We start from the raw sequence: 19882 nt of genomic DNA, 5'->3' as shown, positions 1-19882 counted from the left end.
TCCTGCCACCCCTTAGGGGCCATCTATACAGCTCCTAGCTCCCTAAATTATAACTTCATTTTATCCTCTTAAGTTTCTAAAAAGCTTTTTTTATTGCTGATTGAATTATGAAACAGGGTATTGTTTCAACATGATAAATTAGAAATACAGCATGATAAATTGCAAGGTTCTGTAAGACAGATGTTGAAACAGTTTAATAGCTGGGAAAACATCAACAGCAAATAATCATAATTGCCTGATGATGTCACAAAAAGGAAGTAGTATAGAATGACAAGGAAGGACACAAGGCTTGCCTACTCAATGTTTCCTTACTTTCAAGTCAACCCTGTCCTAAATGCCTGAATAAATCTATTCTAGTGCTCACTATTGTAGTGACCAATCCATATAGGGCAGGAGTGGACCACTGTGGATGGGTAAGGGGCCAAATTTTGCTCTTTCACCCCTGGCAGGCTACACTGTGTACCAAAGTCCCCAACCCCCTAAAAATTGAAATATACTTTGTTCTGTGTAATGTTCCCTGAAACCCCATTGACAACACAAAATCATTGCAAAATCTTCCACAACATACCTTGAAAAGCAACAACCAAGAAGCCATAATAATAATAATAATAATAATAATAATAATAATAAATAGCTAATGGAGATGGGAAATGATAGCACTCTATCCTGAGTCCTTTAATTTCAGCCAATGTTGGGTTGTAGTTTTTCCTTCCAGAGGGCTTGGTGGGCAAATATTCTGTGTTCCGAAGTGGTTTTGAGTTATTTTTAGGGGCAAAGAAATTACCCATAACTTTTTTAAAAATTGGGGAGAGTGTCTAGTGGCTTGGGAGCTTCAGAGATGCACTTTGGGAACCCAGGAGCTGCACTTTTCCCACCCTGATATGTAAGGAAACAGTCTTTCAAGCAATCTCTTACTAGATCTATAATACATTTTATGTCTATAATAGTAAAGACATAACAATGGCATGTTACAGACCGCCGGATTGCAGCGGTCTGGCTCTGCCTCCGCTTGCAGCGTCCGGGAGCCACAGCGGCCAAACCGCGCAGCTCCCAGACGCTCTGAGGAAGGAGTGCGGAAATCACGCTCCTTCCTGGCCTCCGGAAGAGACGCCGCGAGGCGCTAGTCACGCACTCGCGGGGTCACTTCTGGGGCACGGTGTGCGGATGCACAGCGTCCGCTACATCAATATGGTGGCGGCCGTGTGGAACGGATGCTGCCATTTGTCACGGACTCTGTCCATGATAGGGTTAGGAGCGTCTGGAAGAGACGCCCCTTTTTCAAACTGGGACGTCCTCCGGACGTCCCTAATGGCGGTCTGTAACCCGCCAGTGTATGTAATTATCTTTGCAATTTGTTAGGTCATATTTAAATCCAATTTACATTTTATTATGTCCTCATTGTTTTCCAGTTGAACTCTGCAGTCTAGCAGGAAGGAGAGTCTGCAGGTTATATATGAGAAAGAGCACCAGCAATAATATTCTATGTCCCAGCCACATGTTCAGTCTTCAGCTGACTCCTGCTATCTCAAATTTTTGTTGTCTAATTTGTTGTGTTCTTGACCTTGTGAAATCTGGCTTTTACCATCATCAGCCCTATGAACTTTCCAGTACCAAAATAACTGACAATCTCCTCACCAAGTGGAAACCAGAGTTCTCCATTTAGACCTCATCCTCCTTGAAATCAGTGCTTCTAGGATGTAGGGCAGGCTGGACCTAAAATATTTTCTTCCCAGCGTGTTAGGGACCCATACCATAATTGTGTTACAGCTGTCTCTTTCCTGGAAATTCATTAGAGATCAGCAACTAATAACTTGTGGACTGGCACTGATATACATATCAACACTTTGAATATTAGTAGCATACACAACTTTTATCTTCCCTATTTTTATCCCCAGAACAACCCAATGGGATAAATCAAGCTGAAAGAGAATGACTGCTGTCTTCATATCCAATGAGTTTCATGGCTTGGATGGGGAGGAGAGAGAGAGAATAGAATTCAAATCTTCCAAGCTCCAGTCCAACACTCTAACAACAGTAACTCAATAGAATCCAAAACCAGACTTTTAAGAACCACCCAAAGCCCTGGGGGTGCATAGAGGAAATTTTAACTGTTGGTTTCTTCTACATTGATTTTTTTTAAATCATATAATCTTTCTATTCTGAATATGGAGAAATTTGCAAATATTGATAAATTCTTTCCAAAATTGCACTGAAATAAAATTCTCACCTATTTCCAATCAACTCCTATAGAAAAGCAATTTGGATAGACCAGATGATATGGTTGTTCCTAATCTGGCATCACTGGAAAGCAAACATCTAATTCTACCAGTCTGCTTGGTTCTTTTCTATGGATGCTACTGAGATAGCATGAGGCTTGGCAATGGGGGAAGTAGTTCCTTTCCTCCTCTAATTATACTATAAATTGAGTCTTGGCCTCCACTCAATGCCTGCAAAATAAATAAAAAAGAGAGAGAATTAACTGGATATTTTAATTATGACAAGCACAGTAATTACAGCACTTACATTAAATTGAAAGGGTTATCTATGTAATAAATGGTAGCAGTTTAAATAGCCATTCCTGGTATAGTATTCAGGAGGAGGAAGCCAATGTAAATGTGGGATAATTACATGAAAACTAATGTAATACATGAAGATAAAACAAGAAGCAAAATAACAGTCATAGACATTGCCCCAGAAATAGATACAGATGTAAGTTACTTGGGAAGGATAAATGTTTATATCAGACCAGAATTCACCAGGTGCTTGTGGGGGCATAACTGAGCTAGGAGATATATGGTTCTTCTTTGTGGATTCTGTGACTCATACAAATGGGTTTTATGAACCTTTTAGTTCACAGATGACCACTCAAAGAGCTACAGTTACAGATAAGCAACCATTTTGTCGTCTTCTTGGTCTCTGTGACTCAGACAAATGGGTACTATCACAAAATCCATTTGTGTGAGTTCACAGATGACCACTTGAAGAACCACAGTTTGGGCTAAATTACATGTTCTTTAAGGCTGGGACCTCCTATAATGAGTTATTCCCTTTCTCAAACAAAGGCAGAGAATTTGAGTCCCTGACATTTATATGAACCAATACAGCAGATCCACATTGTTTGCTATTTGCATGGCTTCATCTTGTATATAGACTGTTTGCCAAGAAACTTGAAGAAGTATTTGTGTGTTCAGAGACCTTTTCAAGTGTGAGGCTTCATATAAATACTGGAAGTATAGTCCTCTGCTCTTACCTGGTCTTCTAGTGTAACATCCAGCCCATGGCCTCTCTTTGGTATTGGCTATATCTGTCTCCAGCACTGAACAATAGCAGCTGACCTCATGGACTTGCAGCTGGGAGAAGGCATGCTTCCTGTAGCTTGGAAGAGTTACTCTTTTGGACTATGGCTCACCAGAGTTGTTTCGGGCCACTTGCCATGCTGGGAAAGGGATTCTGTGAGTTGTAGTCCAAAAACATAGCTGCTCCTAGAGTATACCTGCCTATGTCTTGATCCAGACACATCTTAAAATATGAGGAACTGTGTGTGTGTGTTCTTAGATTTTCAAACAACTATGAACTGGGGCACTGGTAAACTGTTTATTAATACTCAATTAATTTATCCTGAACTGTAGTCTTTGTGTGTGTGTGTGTTCAGGAGTGTTTGTGTACGAGAAGAGTTTTAATTAAATGGTTGTTGTGGATAATAATCTGACTTATTTATGATGCATTCAGGATTTGGTGTACCTTGTGGTGATTATTATAACTAAGAAGCCTAAAGGTTTATTAATTAAACCACGGGGGCGAAAAGGGAAATTAGCATGGCCCCACTGTGGCCCGTTATAGACCGCCCAAAAGGGGCGGTCTTGGGCCGCTGCTGTTTGTTCCGTGAGGGAGCCGCAGCAGCCAAACCGCGCGACTCCCTCATGGAGCAAAAAAGGAGCGCGCAAATCGCGCTCCTTCCAGGAACCCGAAAGAGACGTCGCAAGTGCCAAAGCGCGCACTCGCGACGTCTCTTCTGGGTTGGGATGTGCGGACGCAGATCTGTATAGGGCGCGGCTATCTTGACGTATCGGTTACACGCGAGGGGCAAGGAGCGTCCGGAAGCGCCGCCCCTCGCGCGTAATCGTGGCGCAAGGACGGCACCTCTTAGGCCCATCTGTAACGCGCCTGTGTTTTAGCCACTATGATTTTACTGTGCCTATTTATTTCTGTCTGTTCTCTATGTGAGAAAATGTTCTTCGTTTTGAACACAAGGTGGAGCTGCATTGACTGGAGATTAGCTGAAAATACATGAACTAGTATTTCAAGGACAGGTGGACCAGGGAAGATGGAATCTGATTGTTTTACCCAGAAAGACTCTTTCGCAGGGTTGTGCTTTGTTTATTTTTTTTCCTAAAAAAATTAAAAAGAACACATGGCCCAAGCAATAATTCCAACTGTTAGTTGCAACCAGAGCAGATTCATTGAGCCAATGGGAACTTGGGGATTCAGTACTTATTCCAGTACTTAGTTTAGTTGGAAATAATAATTTTATTGACTAACAACAACAACAATAATAATCTACAGTACACATCATTCAATAAATTCCATTCTTTAAATAAAAATCCATTCTTTAAATTTGGAATAAACCAGCACAGCCAAAATTCCACTTTTATCCTTGGTTCTCTTCAGTCACCTCTTATCATCTACCTTCTTTCTTTATAATGCAGAGGTGGGCACTGTCCATGGTCATAATAATAATAATAATAATAATAGCTTTATTTGTAGCCCGCCTTTCCATAGATCAAGGCGGGTTACAGTGGTAAATTATACAATCTTAAAACACATAAAATCCATTAATAACATCAGTCAAATACATCCCAAATTCACAAATTCACAATATAAAAATAACAATATCAATTCCAAGCTAGCATGATATAACAACAACAGTATAGCAGCAGTATAACAACAGTGAGGGGGAGCAGGTATTACATCAGGGCATTAGAGTCCATACCACCCACACCTATCCTCAAAATACACCAGGCACCCGTCCTACCCTACTGATAATTTTGCCATTGCACTGGCTGCAGTAACAAACTAAATTGCAATTTTTCCTGGAAAATGTGGTAGGGAGAATATACCTTTTAAAAAAAACAGACTTCTAGGAGGCTTCCTGGAGCAAGACTGGATTGAAAACTATGTGTGTACTCTGTGTGCATCTTGTTGTGATGGCAATATGTGGGTAGTATTTATAACCTGATTACCACCAAAATTGAGTGGCACAGTGTCAGTGGGGGGATGGTGGGGACTAAAAACAGATGGGGCATACAGAGCTCATGGTTATTAGAAAATTATGGAGCACAGGTACTCATCATGATAGTCCCCATAGTCACATCTCCAAAAGGAGTCCAGAAATGCAGCCAGATATTTTGATTGTTATCAGTGAAGCAGACTGAGGACATTATCACAGAAATTGTCTCATGGCAATTGCATTATGAATGGAAATGGGATCATAGTGCTTTGACAACATTGGTTATAATACCGCTCTTCTTTTGCATGACTGCATTGCTTTGAAACCAGCGCCACCTTAGATATGATAAGCCTCTTCACTTCAGTTCCAGCATTACAACCATGAGGTGCCATAAGAGGTCCTTATTCTGTAACAGAAATTTCAGGTAACATAATATTCTAGAACTGACAGAGCAAAGAATTGGCAAGAGGACCTAGTAAATTTAAAATCCATAAGTTTATTTCCAATTGTCAACAAAGGAAAACATTGAACTCAGTGGAATTCAAGTTCCAAACAGCTGAGATCCCGAACAAGACAAAATGGCTCTTTTTATATTATTGAAAACAAAGAAGCTTCTTCAATACACCTGATTGGCTAATTACAATTTAAACATACAGAATTCTTACAATCAGAACAGAAATACATGCATACATTAAAACTGCATCATCACTCCTTACCCCCTCCTTTAGGAATTTAGTAGCTTTCCTCCTAACCTTGTTTCTGAACATCAACAATGTATCCTTATCTTAAATTGTGTATATTATGTCTAATTCTGTTGGTGCCAGCTTCTTACGGGTCATGATGCTCTTTTTACTCCTTTGCTCTAATTTTTTTCTAAACTCCAAGCCTCTATTTAAAAAACCTATTTTTCTTTAACCAAAGCGACTCCATGTTTCTATGGCTTTTTATTTCAACAAGGAATTTCCACCACAATTCTCTTTCCCTTCTCACTTGCTATTCCAAAGCAGGCTAATTCCATGCCTGTTTGTTTGTTTTTAATTTTACTGTGTTTGCATAATTATGGCAAAACCAATTAAAATTATTTTTTTAATCATTTTGCCATAAGTATACAAAGACAGGAAAGAAAAATAGAAAACTAGACAAAAATGGAGTTAGCATGCTTTTGAAGAGTGAGTGAGTGTGGGAAAGAGGAGGAAAATCAGGCCCTGTCCTTCTGCGTGACTGCTGTAATGCCAGAATTGAAGTGAAGAGGCTTTTCACACCAAAATGTAGCCAGCCCTTCATCTATGGATCAATTCTGCTCCCCCCCCCAATGGATGCAAAAACCCATGGGACATCAAGTCCTGTTGGCTTTAATGGCAGTGTACTGCATGCACGGTGAGATTGAGAGCTTATTGATGGGTTTTTCCTGTCAATGAAAAGGTTTCTATCTGGTGACCAGTGTGCAATTCCCAGTTCAGCTATGAAACCCACTGGGTGACCGTGAGCAGTTCACCTATTCTCAGCCTTGGGGAAAGCAAAGGCAAACCTCCCCTGAACAAATCTTGGCAAGAAAACCCCATTATAGGTTTGCCTTAGGATCGCCATAAATTGGAAATAACTTGAAGTCACACAGCAACAACACCACAGTATTATTATTATTATTATTATTATTATTATTATTATTATCCTTTATAAAGTATGAGGGTAGCACCATGTCTTCTGATAAGTAGTGGCCAAAGATGCTTTTGTCCTGTTAATATTCTGCTTTTTAGCCTTGTGTGGTAAAGACCTGAGCATCTTCGCCAGGAAATATATATTTTGGGCATCAGTTGCCCATTCAAGACCCTACTTATCCCAAACTACTTTTTCATTCCAACAGGGATAAATCATTATATCATATTCTGCTCTCAGCTGAAGGGCTCCATGCTCTGCCTACTGAAGAGCCCTGTTGGATACCCATCATGCCTTTCAGATTCTCAAGAGAACTTGATCAAATAAGTGATGTCCTTTGCCTATTTTAGGAACAATCTTTTTGACACGTTCACGTTGTTTTTCTATATATGCTTCAGGTACGTTGCCAAGAAAATGCAAGAAAGAGCTGCTGGCAGTGAAACTGAGGAACAGGCCAAGCAAACAGGAGTTGGAAGATAGGAACATTTTCCCAAGAAGGACTGATGAAGAAAGACAGGAAATAAGGCAGCAGATTGAAATGAAACTCTCAAAGTAAGTCCAGATTATGAATGTGAAAGAACATCCAGCTCTGCATTTGCCTTGGGATACACATGCATTTTTCTATGTTCTGTTGTGCAAAACTTCCAAAATCATGAACCAGGGGCCCATTCACACTATTATTTCACTTTAACAGCCATGCTTCTGTCCTGTGGAATCCAGGAATTGGCAGTTTAGGGAAGAGCATTGAGAATTCTCAGCCAGAGAGCGCCAATGCCTCACCTGTCTACAGATCCCAAGATTTCATAGGATCAAGCTATGACAGTTAAAGTAGAATAATAGTGCTATAATGGTGTGAATGGGCCACTGGCCTCATTTCCCTTGAGTTCAACAACAAGGATTCCGGGGGGGTGGAGGATGGTGGACAACATTTCCAGTCTCTAACAAAGCCAATCTTTTCCAACTGTTTTTTCTAGAAGTATATGTAGATTTCAGCATGCAAAGGGATCTTGTAGCATTGAGACTAAGAGCCTCTGCAGACTGACATTATACACTGGTGTTGGAATGGCTTGGGGGCATGGCATATGCACTCTGGTCACCTCCATGCTGCCCCCATGCCGGCATCAAACTGTGCGCTCAACCACATGGTGGGGGGTGTCATGGCACTTCACCAAAGGAGCACTGAAAAACTGCTGCCCTGATGGCTAGGGTGCCCTTTCCACAGCATGAAAAGGTGCAGCTTTTTGCAGCTTCGTTTTGTACCATGAAAATGCCAGATCAGGGCTGCGGCATGTGGTTGCCATGGCCCCAATTCAGTGCTTCGAGGGGTGGCATGGAGCTGCCTCTTAGGCTGTCTATTGAGCCCCTAACTGAATGAAAGACATTATAGCATAAATTTTCATAGTCTTGGTTTACTTCCTCAGATGCAAACAGAATACAGTTTGCATTCCTGTGCATATTCCAGGTTGACTTGGTTTCACCAAAATCAGTAGGTGACCAATTTGAATTTCCCTGTCTGGGGCCTGTCCTGCTGCTCCTCCCTCTTCTATTGATTTTAACTATCATTTTATACTATTGTTTTAATATCTCTGGTTTAATCTCTTTTTAATATTACTATGTTTTTATACTGGGGGGGAGGGATAGGGTTTTTTTTTTTAGAATTTTAACTATATCTTGTTTTATTGTTGTAATCCATTTGGATTCCAAGTGATTAAGCAGAATATTAATTATTATTATTATTATTGGTGGTGGTGGTGGTGGTGGTGGTGGTGGTGGTGGTGGTGGTGGTAAAAGAAATGTCCTTTGTCTTTTTCCAGAAACTGATTAGGTAACATCAGCCAAAAAACTATGTCAGGCAAGCCCAGGGGTGTCCTTTCTCTGAAAGCTGCTTTTCTGACTTTTTCACAGGAATCATGATACATTTAGTTTGGTAGTAGCGATCATATTCTGTTAAAGGCAACTGGCCATTTCTGAACTTTGTTAGATTATTTAATAAATGCACCTGTGAAAGAACAAATTTGTTTCTCATTTTGGCACTTAGTTTAGTTTTATAGTATTCTGAAATGGTTTTTGTATTTGTATGTGAGCATATAATTGTTTCAATAATAAACTTAATAGATTCAAAAGGTCAGCAAAGGTTAGCCCAGAAAGCAGAATGTTATGAAATTCAGCAGTAGGCAAAAAGGTTTAATTCAAGAAACAGAAACTCAGTTGTCAGAAATTAAAAATAAAATTTGATTTTCATTGGATTGAACTAGAGTGGAACAATTTTTTTTTTAGTAAATAAAACCCAGAGGCAAAGAGTCCACCAGACTGATGGCAACAGATGAAAGTCAAAACTCTAGAGGTAGGAAAGTCAGAGTGGCTGGGATTGGAAAACTGATTAAGGACTGAAACATATGATCCTAAAGAGGAGGCTTGACACTGGCCCTTTAATCATCTCATCAGGGCCGCAGCAATCACACACTTCGATCCAATTGTCTACAATGGTGGTGCAGCTACATGGCCGCGCCACCATTGGGAACAGTGCAGGCATGCCATCTGTGGCTGCTCAAATCCATGGATGGCATTCATGGATACTGAGGTCCCACTGTATGTTAATTATAATCCTAAAAAATGCATGGGTATTCCTACAATATGCTTATTCCAATAAACAGATATTGCGCAAAAAGTTCTAGAAAGCTGATCTCTTAAAGATGATGTATCAACTTGCACTAGGCAATTTTTGAAGAAAGGGACTTATCATACATACACATGTATAAGTCAAGGGCAAATTTATGGATTTTGATAGGGTCTGTGGATATGTTGAGAGTAAAATTTTGGAATCTCGCAACACAGGACTCCTCATATCCATTCTGCATATAGGCAAATGCACCAGTGCTGCCTCATGGGCCGAGCCACACTTGGCTGCAACTGCCATTTTCCTGCAAATGGAATTGCAAAAGGCTGCCAGAGACTACAGTGCTTCTTTTACATTCTCCACAGACAGACAAAGCTCTCAGAGTGAAAACTTAGTCCATCCATAGAGAAACTAAAGCCTGTTACAGACAGCCCAAATAAAGCTGCTTCGAGTCACAGTGGAGGTATGGTGTTTCAATGATGCATGCGTCCTAAGAGTCCAGAAGCCACACCAAAGCCACGCTCCAGTCCTTAGGGCTGGAGCGTGGCTTTGGTGCAACTTCTGGACTCTTAGGACGCATGCATCATTGAAACACCATACCTCCACTGTGACTTGAAGCAGCTTTATTTGGGCTGTCTGTAACAGGCCCATAAGAATCTCCATCCCCTTCACTCTCCCCACTCCAGCAGGGAAGCACCAAAGAACTGCCACCATGGGAAAGAGTTCAAAGTGGATCAGGGTTTTTTTCAGCTTCTATCAATCCCTCTAATCCCCCTATGAAAGCAGTAGGGAAATCTTGAAATCGTGAAGTTCTGACATGCCCTACTGTCCCTGCCTCAGTTGCGAAATGGCAAAGAGCCCTCCCAGGGCAGAGACCATGATGGGGCCCCAAATCACTGTTTCTTTTACATGAAACTCTTCCTGGACAGACTGTAGCAAGAGCTTAGTTTGCCTGGTGAAACCTTCCTGTAAAAGAAGTGCCAGTTCTGACCCTCAACTCTCCCTACCATGTTGGCAGCTCTTTGGGATTTCTCTTCAGTGTTGGGAAGAGTTAGAAGGGGGCATTGCTTCTTCTAGGAACCCCTCTGCCATCCTCGCCATGGCAGAGAAATCCCAAAGAGTTGCCACTGCTGCCATTATTTCAAATAGTATTACTGTATATTGACCTGTGTATAAGTCTGGCCAGGTTTTTTGAGTCAACTTTGGAATAAATGTTTAGACTTTTAGATGAGTATATATGGTAATTGCTGTTTGTGGAATTATTCAATCTTAATAGTGCCATAACATATGGACTCTTGCAAGTACAAATTGGAACTGAGAAACGCCAGGATGGAGATAACCAAAAGCAAATGCGTGGAACTAAGGACAAAGTGGGCTCTAAACAGAATGACATGTACTATTGCTGTCTTGAATCCAAGTTGAAATTGTTGAGTAATGTTTTATAATAAGAGCAAACAAACTGTGTTTGTGCTCAGTAACCAATGGCTTGATTTTAGTTGTTCAACTAGTAGGTAGTTTATATATAACTGTGACCAGTTTCTATAATGTCTATAAAGTGTATGAAAACATTAAATAGTTGGTAATCCAGCCCCAACATGGCAATGCATTGCTTCTAAACTTGTCTTCCAACCATCTGTAATGCCGTCTGCTGTGCTGATCTAATTATAATACACTTCTCATTTCTTGTGTGCGCTCTTATTTGTTTAAAAATAAACAATCAGAAAGCTTTGTCTAACAGGGACTAATAAGGACTTAGTGATGTGTGAGCTTTCTCAGCTCAGCTTGGAACTGACCTGCTTTGGATGATTTAATTTGGGCATGATTCAGATCTGACCTAATTATGCATTGGGAACAAAATGGGGTCTACAGGTTTTCCTGGCCCCAAACTTCCTCAGTTGTCTTTTCTAAATATACTAGTTTGAGGATATTTCTTCATCGCCTCTAGAAAAACATGGGAAATATGGTTCTCCTTGGCTCATTCCATTGAACTGGGAAGCATGGGGAACTTTATTTCCCATGGTTTATCACTGGCAGTGGAAAACCATCCAAACTTTGCTATTGGGAAACATTACACCACCTTCCTTAGCTATTAGAGAAATGTTAAAAGCTACATTTCTTGAAATCAACACAGTATGCACTTTCTTTCATGTGAATCTAGTTATATGTCCATATAATGTAATGCTATATTAAAAATGGATCATTTAGCCTGTCTAGAATTTGCAAAAGTTACTTTTTGGACTACAACTTGAAGAACCTCCCCCAGACAACATGGGTCATAGTCATGCTGGCTGGGGCTGCTGGATGTAGTTATTGTGAGAACTGCTGATCCCCAAAGGACTAATAGATAGTAGCTACCTTGTGTGACATCAAGAGTCCCTGATCGGGTGGCCAAGAATGAGAAGGGGTTAGGCAGGCTATGAGGAAAAGTCTGATGGGTCAAGCTCTGGAGCAGGGTAGTGTGCCATAGGAAACAGGCACTATATAATAAACTCCAGACATGTGGGCTTACACCTAATGCCCTGATAGCCCTTGACTTTAGTGAAGCCAAAGCTGCCATTAAACAATGAATAATTGATGTAGAACTGCAAAACCATCTGAGCACAGCTGCCAACTATCTTGTTATAAGAGTTACTATGAAACCCTTTACTTGTCCCAAGTACCTTAAACTTAACTCCTAGATACAGGAAAGCTTTTACCCTGGCACTCTTTAACATTTTGCCATCTGCTGTATTGGAAAGAAAGTAAAAGAGAATCTAATGCCATGAGTGCAGCTGCCCCTGTGCTAACAAGGCAGTACAATCACTTAATCATGTTCCCTTTCACTGCCCCTTCTTTCAAGGGATGCACCTCACTTTTATTACACCTATTCCCCAAAAAATCCCAGGCAGGTCAGAAGCATTTTATCTTTCCTTTTAGCTTGGTGACCAGGATTCACAAATTACAAATAAAGTTGCTAGATTTTGTGCATTTGCCATTATGAAGATTATTACACCTGCAAATCCTGCTGGGATAGATGTGGGATTGACAAGTCAAAACTGGGTGTTATCGCACACAGCTGAGGCCAGGTGAGTGCAACCCATCTGCAACTCAGACCCAGCCATGCTTATCCAGCAGCTTTTCAAAAACAGCAAACTCCTGTTTTTGAAAAGCAGCTGGATAAGCGCGGCTGGGGTCTGGGCTGCAGACAGGTTGCACTTGCCCAGCCTTGGCTGCGTGCGATAACACCTGGGTTTGACTTTTTCAATCCTGCATCTATCCCAGTGGAATTTGCAGGCGCCATAATCTCCAATGACTCACAAGCAGATGACAAATCAGCAGTAGGGATTGGTGATAAAGAATTAGGCACTTAAGTAATAACAAGGAGAGTGGATTATGTATGGTTCTAGATAATGCACCTGATATGTATATAAGACTGTTCCATCAACTTAGCACTACTATTATTAAGAGAAAATTTTATGTATCTATTGTAATTATTATTTTTAATGCTACTTTACTGTCGCTCATACATTTTATGTATCTTATGGTAAAACTGATTTATAAGCTGGTCTATAGCCATCATAAATTATTGATTGATTGATTGTGACATAGCCTGGCAGTGTGTCGGAAACACATTTAAATGCTGGCTGGCTGGGCTACCTCCACAAATGATTCTCTCTACTCCTGTAGAAGGAAAGAAGTACATCAGTCAGGGAGCAGGGGCAGGAAGAGTGTAACAGCATAAGACCTCTCAGAACTTGAGCTAAAGGAAAAATGGAGGATTGATATTATCATTTATTTTTGGAACTTATGGTTTCATGTCAGTACTGTAGCCAGGCAGGATTTGGTGAATGGGAAGGGGGTGTGGCAGGTATTATTGAGACAGTTATGATTTAATTTTCATTAAAATAAATTGATGATTTGCTAAGTAGGCTGCTTTTGGGCTTTTTCATTCAGTCTGGGACACAAACAGCCTTTTATTTCTTGGGCATCTGCCCTGCCAGTCAGCTTTTGGCCTCCGTTTTGGGCACACAGAGACATTTTTATTTCTTGGGTCACTTGCTCAACAGGCAGAGCTTTTTTGCCTCCCTTCTTGCGGTATATAGAATTTAGTGTATGTTTGGAGGCTAGACGTTTTTGTTTCCCACTATACAAAGGAATCTTGTAGCACCTTTGAGGCTGTTTAGTGTTTGAAGCATATTCCTTACCCTGCCTAATAGAAGAGTCATCCCTTTCGCTTGGAAATTTTAATTAGGTTTAGTAGTGGGTCAGCTCTCTTCTCACACACTGTAGTCATCACATAATTCTTGGACACTTTGCCCATATAGCTTTTGATCACTGAAGTAGTATTTTAAATCTCCCAAGTTTTTCTATTGAGAAGAAAGTTTTAATAAAACTTGATCCTGCTATTCTTTTTAAGCTTAAAAAGCTTAAATAAACAGTCTACTGTTGTAGCAGTTGCCCAAAATTGCACTACTCTAGCAGAAGCACTTTGTTCTCAACAGGTTTGTTGGAGAAATGTTTGTAGAGGAGGACAAAATACAGGTTACACCACTGCTTCCCCCCAGCAGAGGTCACCCTTTTGCTTATGTGGTGTTGAGAACTGTCCGAGGTGCTGGAGCATATTCCCAATATAGCTTCAGCAGCTTGGAGGATTCCAATAAACCCAGACTATGTCCCAAAATATCCAGTATGGATTTTCTGCTCTAAAGCAAGGGAACCACTGGCCTGTGCTCTCCAGCTATCCCAAATCTAAAACAGGAAGAACGGATCAGAGACACAGCTGTCTTAGTCTAGTCTATACCAGTATAGGTATAGGGCCTTTGAGACTAACTGTGCGAAATAAGTTGTAGTATAATTTTTTGTAGACTTGGTCTGCTTCCTCAGATACATGTAGGGTGATCTATGCATATAGGGAAATAGATCAAATCTCCAAAAGCTTATGCTACAACTTCTTTTGCACAGTTAGTCTCAAAAGTGCTACAAGATCCCTTTACCTAAGGAAGTAGGGAGTTATGTCTTAATAGTATTTGGTACAATGCACATTCCTCTTTTGAAATGTTCAGTTTCTGCTGGGAAAGTTTTCTGCTACTGCTACCTTTACAAAATTAATACAAAAACAAAACCATGTACTCTCTTTCTCTGTTGGTAGTTTTAATAACAGAAAGACTCCTCCAAACAGAAAAGCAATTATATATTGAACATTGTTGGTCTGAATCTGCTGTGATATACCCAGACCCGAAGATTTCCCCTGACTCTCTGTAAGTTTCTAAATCCCGTAGATTGATTTCCCTAAGAACTGATGGATGGACAAAGAAAATGCAGTGTGGTTAGTAGCACTTTTTCTGTGAGCATTTCCGAAGACAGTCTGTCACAGCAGAAGTTTTTGGGCCCCAACAGAAGATTTTTGTGTGTGTTCTGTATCTGGGTATATGCTTATACTTAACATATATACATGCACATGTTGTGTCTTTAATAACCGGGGGGGGGGGGGTCCTGTCATTTTAATTCTCATCTTATTCAGTGCTGTTTCTCAACCACTTTGCCTACACACTTTTCTCAGTGTTCTCAGTGTTCTTCATGCATCTTACAGCTCAGGTGAATGCGACGGTCAAGAGCACCTGTTATCAGCTTCGGCTTATTCGCCAGCTGTGCCCATATCTGGCCCAGAGAGACCTTGAAACGGTGGTACACGCTCTGGTAACCTCTAGATTGGATTTCTGCAATGCGCTCTACATGGGGCAACCCTTATACCATACCTGGAAGCTACAGATGGTACAGAATATGGCAGCCAGACTGGTCACTGGTACTTCCAGGGCCAGTCATATTACACCTATACTTAAAGATCTGCATTGGCTGCCCGTTCGCTTCCGAGCACAGTATAAGGTGTTGGTGATAACCTATAAAGCCCTACATGGCTTGGGCCCAGGATACCTGGAGGACCGCCTCTCTCCATACATTCCGCCCCACACACTCAGAACATCTGGGCAGCAACTACTGAGGGTCCCAGGGGCTAGACTATCCTCTACAACGAGGAGGTCATATACCACCGCCGCCCCGGCCCTCTGGAATACGCTGCCCATAGAGCTCCGCTCGGCCACCTCCCTGGCCCAGTTTAGGAGGGAGCTAAAGACCTTCCTATTTCGTTTAGCATTCCCCGAAGTAAGTTCCAGTTAGCCTTCCCCCCTTCGACGGCAATTGGCAGCTGGCTGATGGAGTTTTAATTTTGATTTTAATATGGTTGTATTTTAATATGTATTTGTGTATTGGTTTTTGTATTATTAATTTGCTGTTCACCGCCCTGATCTTTGGAAGGGCGGTATACAAATAAAATTTTTATTTATTATTATTATTATTATTATTATTATTATTATTATTATCTATTGATGTAAGCTGTTGCCATGTCACAATAAATCCACTAGCATTAGTGGCAAAGACAGCAAAATCACAAAATTATGACCTTCCTGTTCTATATCATATGAGACTACACGTGGGAAAGTAGAGGAGGACAATGATATTTTTGGTTTCCTTCATTTAAGATTTCCGTTGCCCTCCAAAATAGCTAGCACATCATGTGTAGTTAACAACTTAACCCTTTCTCTTCTAGTATTCATTCCCGCTTAGAACATTTTCCTGGACTGTGTTCTGTATTCAAAGAAACCCTGTGAATTTATTTTCCTTTCTTTAATGTAAGTATGGCATAAGGGACTCAGCTGTGCAGTTCTCTCTATATTGGGCAAAGGAAAATTTCGTAGAAAAACATCAAAAATTCAAATGGTTCATTAAAACATAAAGCTAAATTTGGATAAATGTGCAAACATGAATATTTTAGTGGTCGGAGGGAGAGGGACTATAGAGGCCTCCCACACACTGCTTGGCAGCTGGAATTGTTGAAGAATCATTGAGGAAGCACTGCAAACATCCAGGCCACTGTTTAGTTATTAAATATTTAAAAAGTGAATTGTCTTTCAAAGAAATATTTGCTTATTTCAACACCCCAAATTAATTCTTTTTTAAAAAAGAAAAAGAATAGAAGGATGCTAACAATCTTGAAAATACAGAGGATTCTTAAAGAAAGCATCATGAATCCAACAGTATTTTCTTTTCTAAAATTGTCTGCATGGCTACTTTCTGAGATGGTAGCAAAGCATTAAAGCTTGACATCAAGGGCAAACTAAGACCTTTTACTGCAAAAGGTTGACAAGATATCTTCTTTCCATTCCAGTTTCAGAAGCTAACTAGATCAGTAATTGAATCTTTCTTCAAAACTAGCTACAGGCCACCATCTCCAATGGGGTTCCCAGATCTCAGGTCCTGAGCCCTGTTCTCCAATTCTTTGGGTGAGAGAGGGAAGCCGCAGAGCAAGAGCCCTGTCTTGAAAAGTGTGTGCATGCATGTTCATGTGTGTATTCCTCTTTTGTTAGGATTGATGTTTTTTTATTTGAATAGTGTGCTTCTGTATACTTGTGGTGGATGCCTACTGCATCATGGTTAATGCCATCAGCAGGCAATTCATTTGAGATGTAGTGCTGGAGAAGAGTGCTGAGGATCCCATGGATGGCCAAAAAGACAAACAAAGAGCAGATCAAGTCAGAAGCCCAGATGACAAAACTTAGGTTGGTGTATTTTGGACACATCATGAGAAGACATGAATAATTGGAAAAAACAATAATGCCAGGACAGGTGGAGGGAAATAGAAAGAGAGGAAGGCTGCATGCTAGATAGATGGACTCTATTAAAGAGATCATGAGTATGAGTTTGCAGGAATTGGGAAGAGCAGTAGAGGACAGGGGGTCTTGGAGGTGTCTCAGCAGCAGGGTTGCCATAGGTTGAGACTGACATGAAGGCAGTTAACAACAAACAACAAAGAGGGAAGGCAATTGATTATGCAAGATAGCCAGCTGGCCCAGGCCAGTGGCAAGCTAGTCCAGTGGTGTGGACATCAACTCAGAAGACTGGGGTTCAAAGTAAATAGCTGAAATTGCCACTGCCAGAAATATCCAGCAGCAACCACCTAAGGTGGCTACCTCATTCTCTCTAATGGTAGAGCTGGCTCTGCTTAACAGATAAAGGAAGGAGGACAGTATTTTAGCTGTGACGAGGCAGGCAGGGAGGACTATGGGACAGTTAAGGCTGGTGGAGATGGCTGGGTGGGTTCTTCTTGTGCCAAAACACTTGTATGATTACCAATTGACTCTGAGGAAAGCTTTGGAAAGCTTACACATCTGTACTTGTTATTCAGCCTCCTGCTGAGCATCCATATTGTTACAACTCAAAATCAAATTACAAGCAGATCTCCCTCTCTCTGATGAACCTGGAGTTTCTCTGGATGTGACAATCTTGCAGAAGGAAGAGGAAACCCACATCTTGTACATCTTACTCCTCCACGTCATCCAAAATAAAAGTCTGTATCTCTCTTATCTGAAGAATGCCAAGCTATCCCCATACTGAGAGCTCATGAAAACACCCAACTGGTAAATAAAAATATTCTATTTCTTATGAAATGGAATGGGACAAGTATTACAAGGTACTTCTTGTCCTATTGGCAACATCACAACATCAGAGACACCTCCAGTACTGATCAGTAATAAGAGATTACCCAGCTACACTTGTTTCTAAAGGTTTTCTTTGTTTGACCAATGTGTTATGATAAAATCTTAATATAATGTCATGTTCTTTTGCAATGTAGAAAGATACGTTTGCATGTGCTGGAACAATGGAGTGTTACCCAGGAATATATTTCATAAGCAATGATTTGACTATCTGCTGTATATTTGTTTCTGTTCTTTTTCCTCTTTGAGATGGAATTAACATATTTCAGAGTATTTTGTAGTTGGCTTTGAGACTGTTAACAGACCTGGGGCTCATTTGCACTACACAAATGTGGTGCTGTATTCCACTTCAACATCCATGGCAATGTCCTATGGAATCCTGGGTTTTGTTGTTTATGGAGGCACTAAAGCTCTGTGAATTTTAAATGCCCCTCCCTAAAATGGCAATCCCAGGATCCCATGGGTTGTTGCCATGGCAGTTACAGTAGAATATAGCAGTATAATCATGTACAGTCAGCCCTCTACATTTGCAGCTTTAACTTTTGTGGATTTGATTATTCACAGATTTAACATATTCTCTCTAGAAATCTCTAGGTCCTCCAGTTCTACTCGGCCACAAGTTTGCCATAGAATTGTGCTGGGGGACCTAGAGAGTCCTAGAAAGAATACTTCTCTAGGGATTTCTAGGTCCTTCAGCATGATAATATGGTCAACATCTAGCAGATGTTGATCAATAGTTAGCTAGGACCTAGAGATTCCTAGAGAGGTGTAATTTCAGGTTTAAAAAGTGGTGGGTTTGGGTTTTTTTTAATACATTTGTCTAAATACATTTTTTGACTGGTGTACTTGTGTGAATTTTTCAAATATCCACATTTTTATTCAGGCCCACTTTTTAGATGTACTCATAGTTTTGTGCACTTATCTTTGCCAAGCCACACTGCAAGCCTTGGAAATTACAGAGTTCTGAGGCAAGAAGGTATGGAAGGGATATTTTTGTAGGGAAATATGAACTCAACTGATTTCCCCCCCTATCTTAAATATGTTAGCATGTTGTCTTGCTCTGTATTAGATCACTTAGTTCAACATTACCCAGACTCAGGCCTCTGGAATCTCACAAACAAGCCATGAATGTGAGAGTCTTCACCTCTCCCACCCACTTAAGAATCTAGAATTTAGTTTCATGTGTGTCTTTTTGTGGAAATTAATCAAAAAATATTTCAGATACTTAGCTTCAGTTTGCTGAGGTTCAGTTTTGTTATGTTGTCAAGGAAGAATGCTGGTAGATTTACTATTTGAATGTCTAACACTTTAAAGAACCCCACCAAATTTATTTAGTAGGCAGCTTCACTTTTCCAGTTAATGAATTCAAAGACTTAAATTTGAGTTGTATGATGTATTCTTCTGACCTGATATCGCCAAATCACTGTTCATTTCTCTCAAGTTCTTGCATTAGAGAAGAGGAAGACAAATGGTTCTCTAACAATTCTGTCCACCTGGATTATAATTTTACTGTACTAAACCAAGTTTCAGATTGTCTCATAGCAATGTGATAGAGAGTCACAGCAGTAGCAGGAACTCATGTTCAAGGAAATACAGCTCCAAGTGTCACATTTCAGATGTAATGCAAAGCCATGTTTTCATATTATATCTGAGCCTGGAGCACTCAGATATAAGCACTCAGTTCTGAAAGCTCTGCCATCTGCTGGATGACTGTAAAGAGCTCTGGTGATGCAGTGGTTAAATGCCTGTGCTTCAGCCACTCACTCATAAACCACAAGGTTGTGAGTTCAATAGCAGCCAGGGGTTCAGGGTTGACTTAAAGTGGCATCCTTCCGAGGTCACTAAAATGAGTAGCCA

At 40.6% G+C, this 19882-nt stretch overlaps 1 protein-coding gene across 9 annotated transcripts in view; it reads left to right on the top strand.

Annotated features, from left to right (window-relative positions):
- PHACTR3 (phosphatase and actin regulator 3) overlaps nt 1–19882 on the top strand; it is a 269656-nt gene that overhangs the window by 157890 nt on the left and 91884 nt on the right. For all 9 annotated transcript variants that reach the window (XM_089513707.1, XM_089513700.1, XM_089513706.1 and 6 more), the window contains one exon: nt 7279–7432. In XM_089513707.1, coding sequence (XP_089369833.1) covers nt 7279–7432 — 154 coding nt within the window. The remainder of the gene's footprint in view (nt 1–7278; nt 7433–19882) is intronic.

The sequence above is a fragment of the Sceloporus occidentalis genome, unplaced genomic scaffold (assembly GCF_023333645.1).
Source record: "Sceloporus occidentalis isolate IW3139 unplaced genomic scaffold, rSceOcc1.0.p SCAF_3, whole genome shotgun sequence".
NCBI lineage: Eukaryota > Metazoa > Chordata > Lepidosauria > Squamata > Phrynosomatidae > Sceloporus > Sceloporus occidentalis.
This window is presented reverse-complemented; position numbering and strand designations above follow the sequence as displayed.